The 16,740-nt window shown below is 38.8% G+C and overlaps 1 protein-coding gene across 1 annotated transcript; it reads right to left on the bottom strand.

Moving 5' to 3' along the window:
- Positions 1-7,519: 7,519 nt before the first annotated feature.
- cmtr2 (cap methyltransferase 2) lies at positions 7,520-15,167 on the bottom strand. The gene is made up of 3 exons (XM_061964145.2): positions 15,143-15,167; positions 13,101-14,378; positions 7,520-9,315 (listed from the first exon to the last, which is right to left on the bottom strand). Exons 1-3 carry the CDS (start codon positions 15,149-15,151, stop codon positions 8,251-8,253), a joined length of 2,352 nt encoding a protein of 783 aa, XP_061820129.2. The 5' UTR covers positions 15,152-15,167; the 3' UTR covers positions 7,520-8,250.
- Positions 15,168-16,740: the final 1,573 nt, after the last annotated feature.

Below are 16,740 nucleotides of genomic sequence, written 5' to 3'. Positions count from 1 at the left end.
TAACCTGTTCATTATAGAGTAGCTACACACATTTACATATCAACCTCCATATACCGTTTTATCTTTCACAAATGAAAAACATTTATGTGTCTTGTAGCCTCCCAACATTCTTTACAATTATACCAACGAATTGTGTTTATCTTTTGTGATTTAACAAAAGCATTCCTAACACCATTTAACTGTGAAGATACCCATAGCATGTTATCCTGGCTATGTTGGCTATATTTTGTCACAATGAAAACATACAGTAACTGTCTTCAATAAATCTTCATCAAGCATCCTCTAAAAAATTTATATTTTATATGTATACTGTATCACGGTCTCTGCAGGTTTCAACATGTCAAATTTAAGACTTTTTTAAGACCATCTTGAAAATAAATTAAGACCATTTCACATCCATACGGACAAAAAATACAACGACAAAGTAAAATCAGAGGTCAAGAATTAATTTGAAATAAATGGATTAATTCACTGCTGTTTCACATTGGAAAACAAAATGGTTAAACTAACTAAATACACCAGGAGCTTCTGTAGTGTAAACTAAGTAAAGTGAAGTGAATTATATTTATATAGCGCTTTTTCTCTAGTGACTCAAAGCGCTTTACATAGTGAAACCCAATATCTAAGTTACATTTAAACCAGTGTGGGTGGCACTGGGAGCAGGTGGGTAAAGTGTCTTGCCCAAGGACACAACAGCAGTGACTAGGATGGCGGAAGCGGGGATCAAACCTGCAACCCTCAAGTTGCTAGCACGGCCCCAAACTAATTGAAAAAAATATTAGCATACATCCTAACAGCCAATTTTCAGATTTGCCATAGAAGTGTTGTCTTGCAAAAGGTGCAGTGTGCTTCATATCAAGTGTTTCATGTAACATCAACATCAGCAATGGTAGAGGAAAGCACAACAATATATTCTCTGTGAAAGGGACAGTTAGCATCTCTGCTAAAGCTAAAAGATTAACTTTGGTAATGTTTTTTTCGGCTGTCAGAATTGAGCCAACAGATAAAAACATCTACAGTACTACTACTGTATCTGCACAAAATAGTGAAAAACAAAGAGTGCAGACAGAGCGATTGTCTAAAAAGAAAGAAGGCGATTATGGCTTGCAAGCCTCAAACATAATTTGGATGTGAATAATGTGGATAACATTGACATTTTCTCAGCTCATTTTGTATCTGGTGTGTATGAATACATGTTTACCTGTTTTTGTGACTTTTTTCAAAACATATGGCTAATACACAAAGATTAGTTTTTATTTAGGCATGACAAGATGGAGTTTGCATGTTCTCCCCCGTGACTGTGTGGGTTCCCTCCGGGTACTCCGGCTTCCTCCCACCTTCAAAGACATGCACCTGGGGATAGGCTCCTCCCACCTCCAAATACATGCACCTGGGGATAGGCTCCTCCCACCTCCAAAAACATGCACCTGGGGATAGGTTGATTTGCAACACTAAATGGTCCCTAGTGTGTGAATGTGAGTATGAATGTTGTCTGTCTATCTGTGTTGGCCCTGCGATGAGGTGGTGACTTGTCCAGAGTGCAGCCCGCCTACCGCCCGAATGCAGCTGAGATAGGCTCCAGCGACCCCCCGCCACCCCGAAAGGGACAAGCGGTAGAAAATGGATGGATGGATGGAAGATGACATTCGCAAATCTCCCTTGCTTTCCTCACCCCATAAGATGAGTGTAAACACTAAACAGACCACATGTATAGCTTTTAATGTTGGTTGCCGCGTAAACTTGGAGAAAAGATTAGGCATGAGAAACTTACCTAAAATTATTGGTACAAATAATAGAAATAATATAAGATAATTATATTTGTTTATATAGTTTATATAGTTCCTCTCTTTAAGAAGGGGAACCGGAGGGTGTGTTCTAACTATCGTTGATCACACTCCTCAGCCTTCCCGGTAAGATCTATTCAGGTGTACTGGAGAGGAGGCTACGCCGGATAGTCGAACCTCGGATTCAGGAGGAACAGTGTGGTTTTCGTCCTGGTCGTGGAACTGTGGACCAGCTCTATACTCTCGGCAGGGTCCTTGAGGGTGCATGGGAGTTTGCCCAATGTGCTTTGTGGACTTGGAGAAGGCATTCGACCGTGTCCCTCGGGAAGTCCTGTGGGGAGTGCTCAGAGAGTATGGGGTATCGGACTGTCTGATTGTGGCGGTCCGCTCACTGTATGATCAGTGCCAGAGCTTGGCCCGCATTGTCGGCATTAAGTCGGACACGTTTCCAGTGAGGGTTGGACTCTGCCAAGGCTGCCCTTTGTCACCAATTCTGTTCATAACTTTTATGGACAGAATTTCTAGGCGCAGTCAAGGCGTTGAGGGGATCTGGTTTGGTGGCTGCAGGATTAGGTCTCTGCTTTTTGCAGATGATGTGGTCCTGATGGCTTCATCTGGCCAGGATCTTCAGCTCTCACTGGATCGGTTTGCAGCTGAGTGTGAAGCGACTGGGATGAGAATCAGCACCTCCAAGTCCAAGTCCATGGTTCTCGCCCGGAAAAGGGTGGAGTGCCATCTTCGGGTTGGGGAGGAGATCTTGCCCCAAGTGGAGGAGTTCAAGTACCTCGGAGTCTTGTTCACGAGTGAGGGAAGAGTGGATCGTGAGATCGACAGGCGGATCGGTGCGGCGTCTTCAGTAATGCGGACGCTCTATCGATCCGTTGTGGTGAAGAAGGAGCTGAGCCGGAAGGCAAAGCTCTCAATTTACCAGTCGATCTACGTTTCCATCCTCACCTATGGTCATGAGCTTTGGGTTATGACCGAAAGGACAAGATCACGGGTACAAGCGGCCGAAATTAGTTTCCTCCGCTGGGTGGCGGGGCTCTCCCTTAGAGATAGGGTGAGAAGCTCTGCCATCCGGGGAGAGCTCAAAGTAAAGCCGCTGCTCCTCCACATCGAGAGGAGCCAGATGAGGTGGTTCGGGCATCTGGTCAGGATGCCACCCGAACGCCTCCCTAGGGAGGTGTTTTGGGCACGTCCGACCGGTAGGAGGCCACGGAGAAGACCCAGGACACATTGGGAAGACTATGTCTCCCGGCTGGCCTGGGAACGCCTCGGGGTCCCACAGGAAGAGCTGGACGAAGTGGCTAGGGAAAGGGAAGTCTGGGTTTCCCTGCTTAGGCTGCTGCCCCCGCGACCCGACCTCGGATAAGCGGAAGAAGATGGATGGATGGATATATAGTTTTACTGCTGAGTACACTAATACCACAGAGAAATGAGTGTGTGCTTACTGTATGTAATAATATAATTTCACTAATTAACATCTCATATTGATCCCCTTCGGCAATTGGCGCCACTTTACCCACATAACACTCCTGTGAGGGGGCGTTAAGTTGATCCTTGTAAAGTTGTGCAAGTGTTTGTGGCGTTTCAGCATCTTTTAACACAGACTTATCCCGGATTTTTGACTTTTACATGATCATTCCATTCACTTTCACCGCCATGTTTACAAACGCTTCTCTCCTCGATGGCTGCACATCTGGGTACTAAACACTTTATACGTTTCCATCCACCGGCTTCAACCATGCATTAAATAGATCGATCAGGAGACACAAATCGTTGAACTTTTACTTACCCATCTTATGCAAGTAATTTGGCTTTGTTGTGGGCTTTTGTTAAGTTTTCTCCGCTGCTATGCTAACTAAGCTGTCAACACACAGCTGCGCGCACAAAGCAATAGCTGCTGGTGTTCCATCAATTCTGACCGGGCAGCATAGTTAGTTCCGCTGTGTAGTTACGTTATAGCATCCTCAAAAATTGAAACATTTTAAAGCGAGACTGAAGTTTATGCAGGTTTTAAATAAAAGTAAGGTCAATAGATCAAGACCTTTCAAAATCGTATTAAGACCTAGTATGAGATTTTAGGAGAATTTTAGACATATTAAGGATTTTAATTCAAATTATTGGATTTCAGACTTTTTTAGACTTCTTAAGACCCTGCGGATATCCTGTGTAAGCAGTTTTACCTTGAAATTGTGTTTATTTGCCATATTTTTGCCATCACTCTGCAACTGAGCTATGCCGCTGCTAATGCTAACATCTACATGCTAATGTTTTAAATGCCATGTTTTCCGTTATATCATCATTTAAACCAGAACATTATGGATTATTGGTTTATGGTCATGGTTTATTCCAGTGGCTCTTTACCTTTTTGACCTCGATACCCAACTTTTCCACTACAGAGGGGCCCGAAACCCACTCAAATATTACCAGTGAATTATTAATCTTACTTCATTTTAAATTGTATTCAATACCTACATCCAACCTACTTACAGTTATACAGGATAAACCTTGTCAAATGATATGAAACCATGTGTTAATCACAAATATTATTATCAAGGCTTAGGACAGACTGATTACAAAAATAACAATAAATAAATAATAAACTAGGCAAGTCAAGTTAATCTAGAGAGCACAATCAGTACACCAAGCAATTCAATGTGTTGTACAAACCAAAAATAAGATAATTAATAAATAATAATACATTCTAACGAAATATACTGCAAAAGAAAATTACATGAAATTATTTTGTGCTAAAACAAATGCATTCTATCAAAATAAATAACGAGACATATGTTTCTTAAATAAACAGTCAATAAAATTAAAAGTTCATTAACAATACAGCTTCACCAGTCATAATTTTTGCGCTTGGGAAACAAACTTCTCTATGACTTTGGCTGCAGAGTTCTTGTTTGATATTGTCATTACTGCCACAAATGGTGGAAAAGTGTATTACAAGTGAGTACTGCTGCGGCCCTTATGGCCCCAGTTGAAAAACACTTTTGGCGGCCATCTTGGGGGGGGCGCTCCCACCCCAACAATGGTTAAGAAACACTGGTGTATTTTACATTCTGGCAAATGTTTTTAATTTTCAACTATTAGCATCACACATTGCAATCTCTAAGAATCTAGCATGACATGCTACATGAGCTTGCTAACGTTTTACTAGCAGTGTTCTGCATTATGTGACATTCGACTTTCAAAACATGTATCCATCATCAATCAATCAATCAAAGTTTATTTATGTAGCCCTTAATCACAAGTGTCTCAAAGGGCTGCACAAGCCACAACGACATCAACATATGATACTATTAATTTCCCTCACAGAACTAATTAAGGTCTCGCTATCTATCAAAATTCTATTGTATGCCAACATCCAATAAAAAGGAGGAAGGAGCAGGCGGACTAGTACATTGAGAAATGATTAAATCCATGGTCTGGAACAAACTAAAATCAAATCTCTCCTGTCAGCTCTTTGTAAACAATGATTATTTAATGCTTCTCCGTTTGCTTGAATAAAGCTAAATCTCCTAAACCATTTGTATTAATCTGAGTGATTTGTTTGGGTGCATGGTTGAGGTGTCAGATTAGTGATGATTGATGACTTTTATTTTTTTATTTTTGCACTAAGATCTACTTTTTAACTCGAATCTATAATATTGAAAGAGTACAGATCCCAAGAGCATTCTGCTGACAAATTATAATTCTGTGATCTTGGAGACTTTCGCAGGGAGCGCATGAAGGCAAACTAAGCCTGCAACATAAACACTTGTTTTTTGATGGAAGTTCATAAAACAGGAATGCATTGAGTAAACCCATCACCAAGCAATTCTACAGCCAAAAGCTCCAGCACATCCTGGGACAAAATGACACATTGCTGGAGACGAGCAGCTCTACAGGGTAGGCCGCAGTAGCTAACTAACCATCTGTGATGACCGTAGGCTCTGCATTCAGCATCAGGGACTTTTGTTTATTTAAATCTTCCCTAAAAGCCTTCAGTGAATATATTTTTGCATGAGTTCTGATGGAAGAAACTTTTGTTATCACACGCGCACAAGAGTTATAACGCTAACTCCAGGATAATAGTGATCAATTAAGCAAGCAGGTACAAAATGTGCTATCTTCTTTATTGCAAATCAAAATCTTGTCTTAAATGTCTTTCCCAAAATGGATCTTAAAAGAGGGGCCTTGTATTCGAGTCAATAGGGTCTTTTGTTTAAGCTGTTTTTGGACGTGTATTTTAGAAATAATACTCATGGCAGTTTTTGAACAAAACAAGGAACTGATGGAAAACAACAAATACTACTAATAATAATAAACGTATAATAATACTCACAATGTATAAGAGTTTTTTTATTAATCTTTATCCAAACACAATTGCAACAATATTGCTATTGAATCTTGCATATCTGTAACCCAAATTGTTCATTTTGATCATTAGTAGTAACCCACATATGGTTTTTCATGACATCAACTTAAGTTAAAAAAAACAAAACAATAAAAAGTCTGTTTAAAAATACACAGTAACACAGTAGAACCTCTAAAGTCAATTGCACATGAGCACTAACAGTTTGGACTTCAATCAAACACATTGAGGCAAAGTATGACTCCTAAACTCAGCATTGTTTTGCTTTTGATTTATGTGACTTTCTTCCGACACTTATTCCCAAATTAGGAGTAGTTTCAGCAAATGATTTTAGGTGAAGACCTTGAGGAGATGAAGAAAATACGCACATTCAAAGTAAGAAAACTGAATTTCAATTCAAACTTAAGTGTGCCAAATTTATAAAGTTAGGTTTATTTTTATACAATACACTACCATATATGGTGTTTGCCCAATTTCACACTTGTTTATTGTAAAGAATTTTAAAATGTAACTTTAAATATTGTTTTTACAGTTAAAGGTTATAATATCGGGACAGTTAAACTCGGGAACAGTTTAAGTTGATATTTCCATTAGGGTTGCGCGACATAGACAATATAAATGATATAAATTTGGCCGACGATAGAGCTTTTAATACCATCGTCATATCGTGAAAATGCATGTTGATGACACATGCCACAAATTTGGCAGCTCAGGAGAACGACCGCTTCCTCAAAGCACTGTGGCGCTGGCGGATAACTTCCTTCCAGTGCAAAGCTGCTTTTAAGTAGGTAATCTTCGCCTCCATGGTAGCAATTAAACTATGTTTATTCCAAGTACTATTATCACTGGAAGACAAGGAATAGCTGAACATGCTAACCTACACAGCGTAGGAGGATACAATAAGCCATGCTAACCGCTAAACTGGAGCTCTTGAGCGTAAGCAAAGGTGGGCGAATCAATATAAATACCGGTAGTAACGATACCCAGTATCAGTATATGGTCGATACTACAGTGATTTGATGGATATCTTTTATCATCACAAAATGTTTTGTCATTTTTGTTATTGTTCACAAACTCAGAAAATAAGTCCCTGTACACAGGAGGACTTTAAAACCAAAAAAAAACTAATTGTTTAAATCAGAGGCAAAAGATGGAAACAATTTAAATATTTCAATTAAGGCTGCAACAACTAATCGATTAAAATCGATTATAAAAATAGTTGGTGATTAATTTAGTCATTGATTCGTTGGATCTATGCTATGCTATGCGCAGAGGCAATTTTTTTTTTTTTTTTATAAATCTTTATTTATAAACTGCAACATGTACAAACAGCTGAGAAACAATAATCAAAATAAGTATGGTGCCAGTATGCTGGGGTTTTTTTTCAAGAAAACACTGGAAAGGATAGAAATGCAGTTTGTCTCTTTTATCCGATTATTAATCGAAGTAATAATCGACAGATTAATCGATTATCAAATTAATCGTTAGTTGCAGCTCTAATTTCAATTATATTGTTACGCCACCATCCTGTTTTTGTCTGATTATAATTAGGATCAAAAATGTAATCATTTAATGATCTTGAATATTGTAATGATCAGTATTAGCCTTGATATAGACAATACTGCCCCTGTAACTACTACAAATTGGTAGTACCACCCAAAACTAAACAGAATAATGAGTGCGTATTACATTTTAACAGAAGTGTAGATAGAACCATGTTACGACAGGAAGTAACCAGATATTAACAGGTAGAATAATAATAGCTTTGAGAAACTAATACAACTGGAAATGACACAAAATGTTACCTCATACATCAAGCCAAATTAGGAGCCTTTATAACCCATTTTACAATTGGTTCTATTATCATGTACATACCAAATAATATACTGTGATGTAAATGGTTATCACAGGAGGCTGCAATATATATTGCGATATAGATTTTAGGCCATGTCGCCCCTCTTTAACTTTTACAATTGATTGTTTCTGGCCTAGAGGTTTCACTGTATGTCGATTATGGACTAAGCCTAAATCTGCAAAAGTAGTATTAAAATAGTCTCCACAAAAATTATTTTGTGATCAAAAATAAAAAAACATGGCATTTTAAAGTCCGTCCTTTGCCTGCATGAGCAAATGCAACCTATGTCGAATGATTTCAGAGTTCATAGTCCACAAGAAGTCGGTCACTCCTCCAGTGAGCATTTCCTCCATGGGCACAAATTGGAGCACCTGAGTGTCACCCCCCGACTGTCTTTCATCTGTATCCTCTCCTTTTAGCTGCCCACTAATACGGTTATGGACATCAGTCAGCGCTGGGAGTATATGGCTTGCAGCTTGGGGGCAAAAGCCCACGCAGACAAGGACCGCTCCGACCAGGCCGGAAGGGGGTGGGCACCTGAATGTCACTAAGCGAAAACAGGCGTGCAAGCAGAGCAACAGCGCAGCTGAGACACGGCTGAGTGCAGACGACACTGGCAGCAGCAGTGCATCCCCAGACGTCAGCCTCTGCAGTGACAATACAATGCAGCTAACGAGCTGATGCTGGTACTGGGGTGCGGCGTCATGCAGTACGCTGTAACTTCCTTGAGGATTCGAACACTCCGATGGAAACATTAGGACCAAATCCCCATTACAGATGCCACAAGCTTCCCAAACTGAGCGGCTGCCAAACACCAGACAGTGCCTTTTCTTTTTGTTCCTTTCATTGTCAGTACAAAGACCTGCCACGTCCGACAAGATGGAAGCGGCATTAACCGTGTGGCATGATTTACATGGAGGCAGATGATTCAAGTCCACTGTTACATTCCCAGCTGAGGCCACCAGTGTTTCATTCAAGTGATTCAACAAGACTGTAGCACAGAATGGAGAGTTTTTGACAGCAGGCAGTGCTGCACCCTCAATAACGTACCAGGAATCCACGTGAGAGCTGACCAGTGGTCCTTGCAGCACGCAGGGCGGCCCATCAGTTGCACCGCCGTGTTGCTGTATCCAGCTGGCATGGCAACCCCTCTCCACACGCTCCCTCCAGCTCAGGGTCTGCAATTCCCTCCGCTCATTGAAGGAGCCTGTTTGCTTCTTCTGTCCCAGAAGGCTGTCTGCAGAAACACGGCAGCAGGCAGGTCTGATGGTGTTACGGGAGATCCACCGACTTCGAGGGAGGAAAGTCACCTAAGCACAAAGACATGTTATCACTCAAATGTTAGAGTGGCAGTGAACCCCTCGAGCAAACCCTGACACAAATACTACTATAGGGATGAAGCTATCAATTACTTTAGTTATTTATCGATTAGTTCGTTGATTGTATATTCATTATTTTAATATAATAAATGCACTTTTAACATGTGCGCATAAATGAAACATTTTAAATACAAAAACACTCAAAGCTGTTTGCCGCCACACAGATCAAGGCACCCAGTAGTGCAGAAACTATGTAAGCATATTTTAAGTTGCAGGGACTCTAGATTTGATACATTTGTATTAGTTACACTCATACATTAATTCCACTATTTCAATTCAATAATTGAAGCAAAAAATATAAACCTAAGCTTTTTTCTAATATAATTAATTAATTGTTGCAAATATCGATTATTTTAAAGGGGTCATATTATGATTTTTTTTTCTCCATTTAAAACACTTCCTTGTGGTCTACACACCTTGTAATGGTAAATCTGTGGTTAAAATGTTGCATAGGTTATGTTTTACAGACCATCTTCAAGCTACTTTCCAATCTGAACTTCTTTTCAGGATGCGCCGTTTTGGGGGCGGTCTGATTTACGTGCCTCTACTTAAACTGCGTCTGCTACCCGTCAGCCATGTTGAAGTAGATGTATTTTAGCGCTTCCATATGTAGTTTACTGACAGATATAAGTTAGAGCTATACGCTACTTTGTATTAAAAATGGCAAAAGTGGAGGATGTATATGCATGTACGAGCCAGTCTGCCACACAAGAGGATAGAAAAAAAGAAGAAGCTTATTGACTACAGCGTTGGATTACAATGGCGCACTCGAGCAAAGATCCTCGTGTATATTCCTAGCATATATGGAGATATCCGCTGATGTCACCACTGGGAAAAACGATACTAATAAGGCAAAATCCAAACAGCTCGTTCGGAGGAAGTATGAATGAAGACAAGATTGTTTTATAAATATCTACGCCATGCGTCCATGGCTTGATTTCACATTTTCGGGACTTATGCAGATCCCATTTACACAAAAACAGACACCAATAGGTAAGAAATGTTATAGTTGACTAGGGGTGTGGGAAAAAATTGATTCGAATTCGAATCGCGATTCTCACGTTGTGCGATACAGAATCGATTCTCATTTTTTTTAAATCTATTTTTTATTTATTTATCTATTTTTTTTTTATTAATCAGTCCAACAAAACAATACACAGCAATACTATAACAATGCAATCCAATTCCAAAACCAAACCCGACCCAGCAACACTCAGAACTGCAATAAACAGAGCAATTGAGAGGAGACACAAACACGACACAGAACAAACCAAAAGTAATGAAACAAAAATGAATATTATCAACAACAGTATCAATATTAGTTACAATTTCAACATAGCGGTGATTAAAAATCCCTCATTGACATTATCATTAGACATTAAAAAAAAAAAGAAAAAAAAAAGAACAATAGTGTCACAGTGGCTTACACTTGCATCGCATCTCATAAGCTTGACAACACACTGTGTCCAATATTTTCACAAAGATAAAATAAGTCATATTTTTGGTTAATTTAATAGTTCAAACAAATTTACATTATTGCAATCAGTTGATAAAACATTGTCCTTTACAATTATAAAAGCTTTTTACAAAAATCTACTACTCTGCTTGCATGTCAGCAGACTGGGGTAGATCCTGCTGAAATCCTATGGTTTGTAATGAACAGGGAATCGTTTTGAATCGGGAAAAAAATCGTTTTTGCATCGAGAATCGTGTTGAATTGAAAAAAAAATCTATTTTGAATCGAATCGTGACCCCAAGAATCGATATTGAATCGAATCGTGGGACACCTAAAGATTCACAGCCCTGGTTCAGTGGTTCTCAAATGGGGGTACGCGTACCCCTGGGGGTACTTGAAGGTATGCCAAGGGGTACGTGAGATTTTTTTTTTTAATATTCTAAAAATAGCAACAATTCAAAAATCCTTTATAATAATATTTATTGAATAATACTTCAACAAAATATGAATGTATGTACATAAAGTCAGTGAAGCACAAGCTCAGGTTTCTCACTAAAATGTCTGTCAAAAAGAACTGTGAAAAGAAATGCAACAATGCAATATTCAGTGTTGACAGCTAGATTTTGTGTGGACATGTTCCATAAATATTGATGTTAAAGATTTCTTTTTTTGTGAAGAAATGTTTAGAATTAAGTTCATGAATCCAGATGGGTCTCTATTACAATCCCCAAAGAATGCACTTTAAGTTGATGATTACTTCTATGTGTAGAAATCTTTATTTATAATTGAATCACTTGTTTATTTTTCAACAAGTTTTTAGTTATTTTTATATCTTTTTTTTCCAAATAGTTCAAGAAAGACCACTACAAATGAGCAATATTTTGCACTGTTATACAATTTAATAAATCAGAAACTGATGACACAGTGCTGTATTTTATTTCTTTATCTCTTTTTTTCAACCAAAAATGCTTTGCTCTGATTAGGGGGTACTTGAATTCGGTACATCACTGAAAAAAGGTTGAGAACCACTGCCCTAGTTGACTTGTCGGCGATAATTTTTTCCGATTAGTCGACAAGTCAAATGATTATTGCTTATGATCTGCTATACACGTTCAAGTTTGACATGGAGTCCGTGATTTGATTTGTACTCATTTATAAAACATGTTAGAGTACATTTATTTGTAACAAAATAAACAAATGGGTTTAATTACAAAGGAGATAACCACAGTGAAAAATACATCTAAACTTAAAGTGCAAGATTTCCTGTAAACGTAGCATTCAGTGCGAAAGGTATTTTTAACCAGTATTGTTAGGGTTATTTAGCCACAATTATTTGCCTAAACTAGATCATAAATAATGCCTCCCACCTTGATAGTAGAAGGATGAGGTCATAATCCAACAAGTTTGTCAACTTTGGCATCCAATATAGACCCGGAAATGGTGAGAAAGATATGAAAAGACGCTTGGATACACCCCCTTTTTTCTTTGCTAGTTTTATGAGTCATTCTTCATCTAAACAGGAATATATCAACATCTTATCAGTCAGTATCCTAGTGACGTCAGACATTGTACAGTAAGTGATGTGTTATTATGTTTGTTTTCTCTTATGAATTCTGCAGTTAGTAGTAATCGGTGATGTTGAAGGAAAAAGCAAATGTCGCAAGATTCGTGATTTTTTAAATTAAAGCGTTACCGTATGCTTAAAATTAGCTAAATACGTAAGTATTATCATGTTATTATAAATGCGCCTGTTATCATAAATGTGCCTGTGATTACATGGCATATATACTCATAGTGTGTATATAAAACATTGATGGAGGTGTAGGGATGTTTTTTAAAGCACTTAAAGAGGCAGAATAGAGCGACTCCCATAGTCTCAATTGGAAGCGGACTTTTGATCGCATTTTTATTTACCAGTTAGAATGCATAAAAAACACGAAACATGTCTGCTTGTCTTACATAAGGATTGTGAATGATAAGCACAATTCCAACAAAAAGTGCAGTTCCCCTTTAAGTGTCATGATTACTTGAGGACGGGGTTGAACATATTACACACACAGGAAGAGAATAAGGAAATAGTTGTAAACTAGTGTTTTGAATTTGTTATTCTGTCAATAGGACTCACTATAAATGAATTTAAAAAATTACAGTTAATACATGTGATTTTTATCGGTATTGGTATTGACCGATTTCACTCATGAATGATCGGAAACGGCAGCATAGAACTCTGATCGGAACACCCCAAATATTCTGACTGTACCTGGAATCGCTGCAGGTATTCCTGAGCCGTACAATCCCTGATGTAGTTGAGCCTCTCCCTCTGCTCTGTGCTCATTCCTTCAAACAACCTCAAGTTTTCTGTGATGGTCTCCACCTGCAGAGAGTGAAAGTACGTGCACATCTCCTCGTGCTGTGTAAGGAATGACGGTGGAATTGAAGATTCTGGGAAAAGCGCATCTCTCCCCGCCAGATGTGGTCCGTAATTCCGAATGAGTTTGGAGAGCAGGGGCCTCACAGCTTCTTTGCTGTGATAGTCAAGGCACACAACGTAAACTTCTGAGTTCCCCGCTTTGCTCGTAGCAGGTTTGAAGACGCTGACATAGCAGAAACAGCAGTTGAGCAGGTAGAGCAAGCAGATTGAAGAATGCTCAAACAGAGTGAACATTTTGACCACAAAGGAGCCACCAGGGCTCAGGAGCAGCAAAGCGGCCGTGACCTCGCAGTAATGCAGTGGGGCCACCAGCGCCTCTTGCTCATCGGGGTTCTCCTGACAGTTAATACTACCATCTGCCGTCACCAAATCAACTCTATGCATGTTTGCTACAAATGTCTGCAACTCCAGAAGATGCTTCTGGACCATGATGTCACCCGTGTTATCCGAGCCAAAGAACCACCATGGCAGAGTGTTGGCAATCAACCGATCATCTGTGATGGTTGTGCCCCCCGCATTGGCCTCGTGGTAGGGGTTGAGCGTGTTGGCGGCCCAGCTCCAGTCACAGTAGCGTGTGGACTCGCTGGTTTTGATGTAGTGGTTCAGGGCGCTAATGAAAGCCCCGGGCGCTTCACACAGGTGAACCGTGTTTAGCTCCCCAGAGTGGAGCGCCACCTCAGGAAGAAGACGGAAGGTTCCAAGGACCTCATAGAACTTGCACCATGCCTGAGTGCAGATTTCCACGTTGGCAGTGGATCGCACGGTGGCAATGACCTTACCGGCCCGGTTAGTAGAGTTGGTGTGCTCATGCCAGACTTGGAGGTTCTTATCACTGAGCTGGTTCTTCACATCATTAAGTGACACCTTCAGGGCTTGAAGGCGGCAATTAGGAACTTTTGCAGAATAACTAAGGGTCACGCTAGTATTTGGGATGCACCACTCGCCATTGGACGGTTTGAGATAGGTTCTAAATTTACTGAATAGACCTTTAATCTCAGTCAGTGTATCAGCATCACAAGCGACCATGTCATTCACTTGACGCTGCTGCCGTTGCTGCCTGCAGACTTTCTTCTTTGTGCCATTCCCTGAGTTCATCCTTCTCACCCACTGTGTGAGAACAACACATTTGTTAGAATACAAATACACTGACAAACACATTCATTTTACAAGGAAATACACAAATGAAAGTCATAATTTTCCACAGCATGCATGACTGGTGGAAAATAAGTTCATTGTAATGTGGCGCCCTTGAGCAAAAATGCAAACTGCAATTCCTGCTCCTTTCACATTAAAATGTGTTTTATTTATTTGCGTAAGTGCACTTGAGTTATATGACAGTGCAACAACCAAAAAAGTTAGTTTGGCTCTGCAGTAACCCAATATGGATGATAATATGAAAAAAGCATAACGTGTAAGATACACAGGCAGCACGATGAATAGTTTCCAAGTCATAATTGATATCTAGTCATTGAGCAGTTATATTTTAAAAGGAAAAAGATTTACATGTCTAACACTCGTGTAAGCAGTCAAAAGGCTATGCTTAAACGTGGTCATATCCACGAATGTTAGCTTAGACTAGAGTATCCGGTGGTTATTTATTTATTGTATGGAGGTGCCGTGAACCGAAAGTTATCTTAATTTAACACTCGCAGCCACAATAAAATAAAATTAAATTAAAACGAAAGGCAATTCAACGGACAATGTTTCGTATCAAATAAACAATAAACATAGCGTTTAACAAAAACAGCTAAACATATCATAATAGATTTTCCTATACAGTCATTTGTATCAATGTCTTCAGAGCAACGTTTTGGATAGGTAAACACGACTTAAATATGCAAACAATCGTGAACTAGCAGCTGTAAACTTACCGGACTCATCTGCAGTACAAAACCGGAAAACGCGCCACCACGTGATCATTTGAGTTTTCAATGAGCATGCGCCAGCCAGTGCATCGTGGGCGTGACCATTTTCTAAACACAATTCATCTGTTTTACATAATAAGAAACCCAGACTATCCCATGATTATATTAATGATTTTAAAACATTGGTTGAATCTTAGAAAAAAGAAAAAAGAAAAAAAAAAAAGAAAAATATATATATATATATATATATATATATATATATATATATATATATATATATATATATATATATATATATATATATATATATATATATATGAATACAATTTATTTTAGATAAGTCCAGTTTTTTTAAATGTTATCTGTATTTTGTTTTGTTTTACTTTTCACTCTTAAACAGGTTTTGTTTATATGGTGATTGTCCAAATGTAATATATTTTATTTCATATTGGTATGTAAATTGCACAACCTATTGTCAAACATTGTATTGGAAGTGCCTTATTTTGTTTATATACTAATTGTTGTTTTTTCAATTGTTCCCTAAAATGGAAACAAATGTATAAAATGTTGCTCTTTTGCAGCTAAATTTTGACAACTATTGAATTAATATATTTTCCTAAAAGCATATTATTGATGTATAGTATTATCTTATAATGAATTATTCTGCACTATTATCATAGAAATAGAGGTTTTTTTTGTTTTTTTAATAGCTTGTAAAGAGTACAGAAAATAGAAAAAAGCAACGTTACCAATTATCAGTTTGATTCATGTGCAGACAGATTTGATCAAGCATGAGTTTGGTGTCAAATTATTTATAGTAGATTATTTTTAGTAATTTGATGAGGTGGCCACTTGTCCAGGGTGTATCCCGCCTTCCGCCCGAATGCAGCTGAGATGGGCTCCGGCGACCCCCGCTGCCCCAAGGGGGACAAGCGGTAGAAAATGGATGGATGGATGTACCGGTACATAAAAAATATAATTATTTAATGCATAGGCAATTGTGTAATAATATTATGAGGTGGTTATACGTTTGTATATTCACATACATTCACTGTTGCAAGCGGCCCTCTGAAGGCATATTTGAAAAAAAGTTTAGGACCCATGCTTTGAATCATTGCTTTTTAACTATAGGGCCGGGGCCCATTGTTGGGCCACCAGTAGCCCCTAGAGGGCCGACAAAAAACATCTTATCTCAGCTGTGGTCTATATGCGCTGCAGCAGTACTCAGCTACCACTTGTGGCAGTAATGACAATCTCAAACAAACAGAAGAAATCTGGTGCTGATGTCTTTAGAGAAGTTTTAAAGAGCAACTGCATTTTACTTTTTTAATTTGTTTTAATTTTGCTTATCGTCCACAATCATTATAAAAGACAATGTTTTTTTGTTGTTGTTTTTGCATTCTAACTTGCAGAGGTGTGGACTCGAGTCACATGACTTGAACTCGAGTCAGACTCGAGTCATGAATTTGATGACTTTAGACTCGACTTGACAAAATGTAAAGAGACTTGCAACTCGACTTAGACTTTAACATCAATGACTTGTGACTTCACTTGGACTTGAGCCTTTTGACTTGACATGACTTGACATGACTTGCCACTTTCCC

Source organism: Nerophis lumbriciformis, linkage group LG06 (assembly GCF_033978685.3).
Source record: "Nerophis lumbriciformis linkage group LG06, RoL_Nlum_v2.1, whole genome shotgun sequence".
NCBI lineage: Eukaryota > Metazoa > Chordata > Actinopteri > Syngnathiformes > Syngnathidae > Nerophis > Nerophis lumbriciformis.
The sequence above is the reverse complement of the archived record's forward strand: the minus strand, read 5'-3'. Positions and strand labels throughout refer to the sequence as shown.

Coding starts and splice junctions, on each gene's coding strand:
- cmtr2 (XM_061964145.2), bottom strand. Junction 9,316..13,100: donor AATACCTGCAGCGATTCCAG/GTACAGTCAGAA, acceptor CTTTGTGCTTAG/GTGACTTTCCTCCCTCGAAG.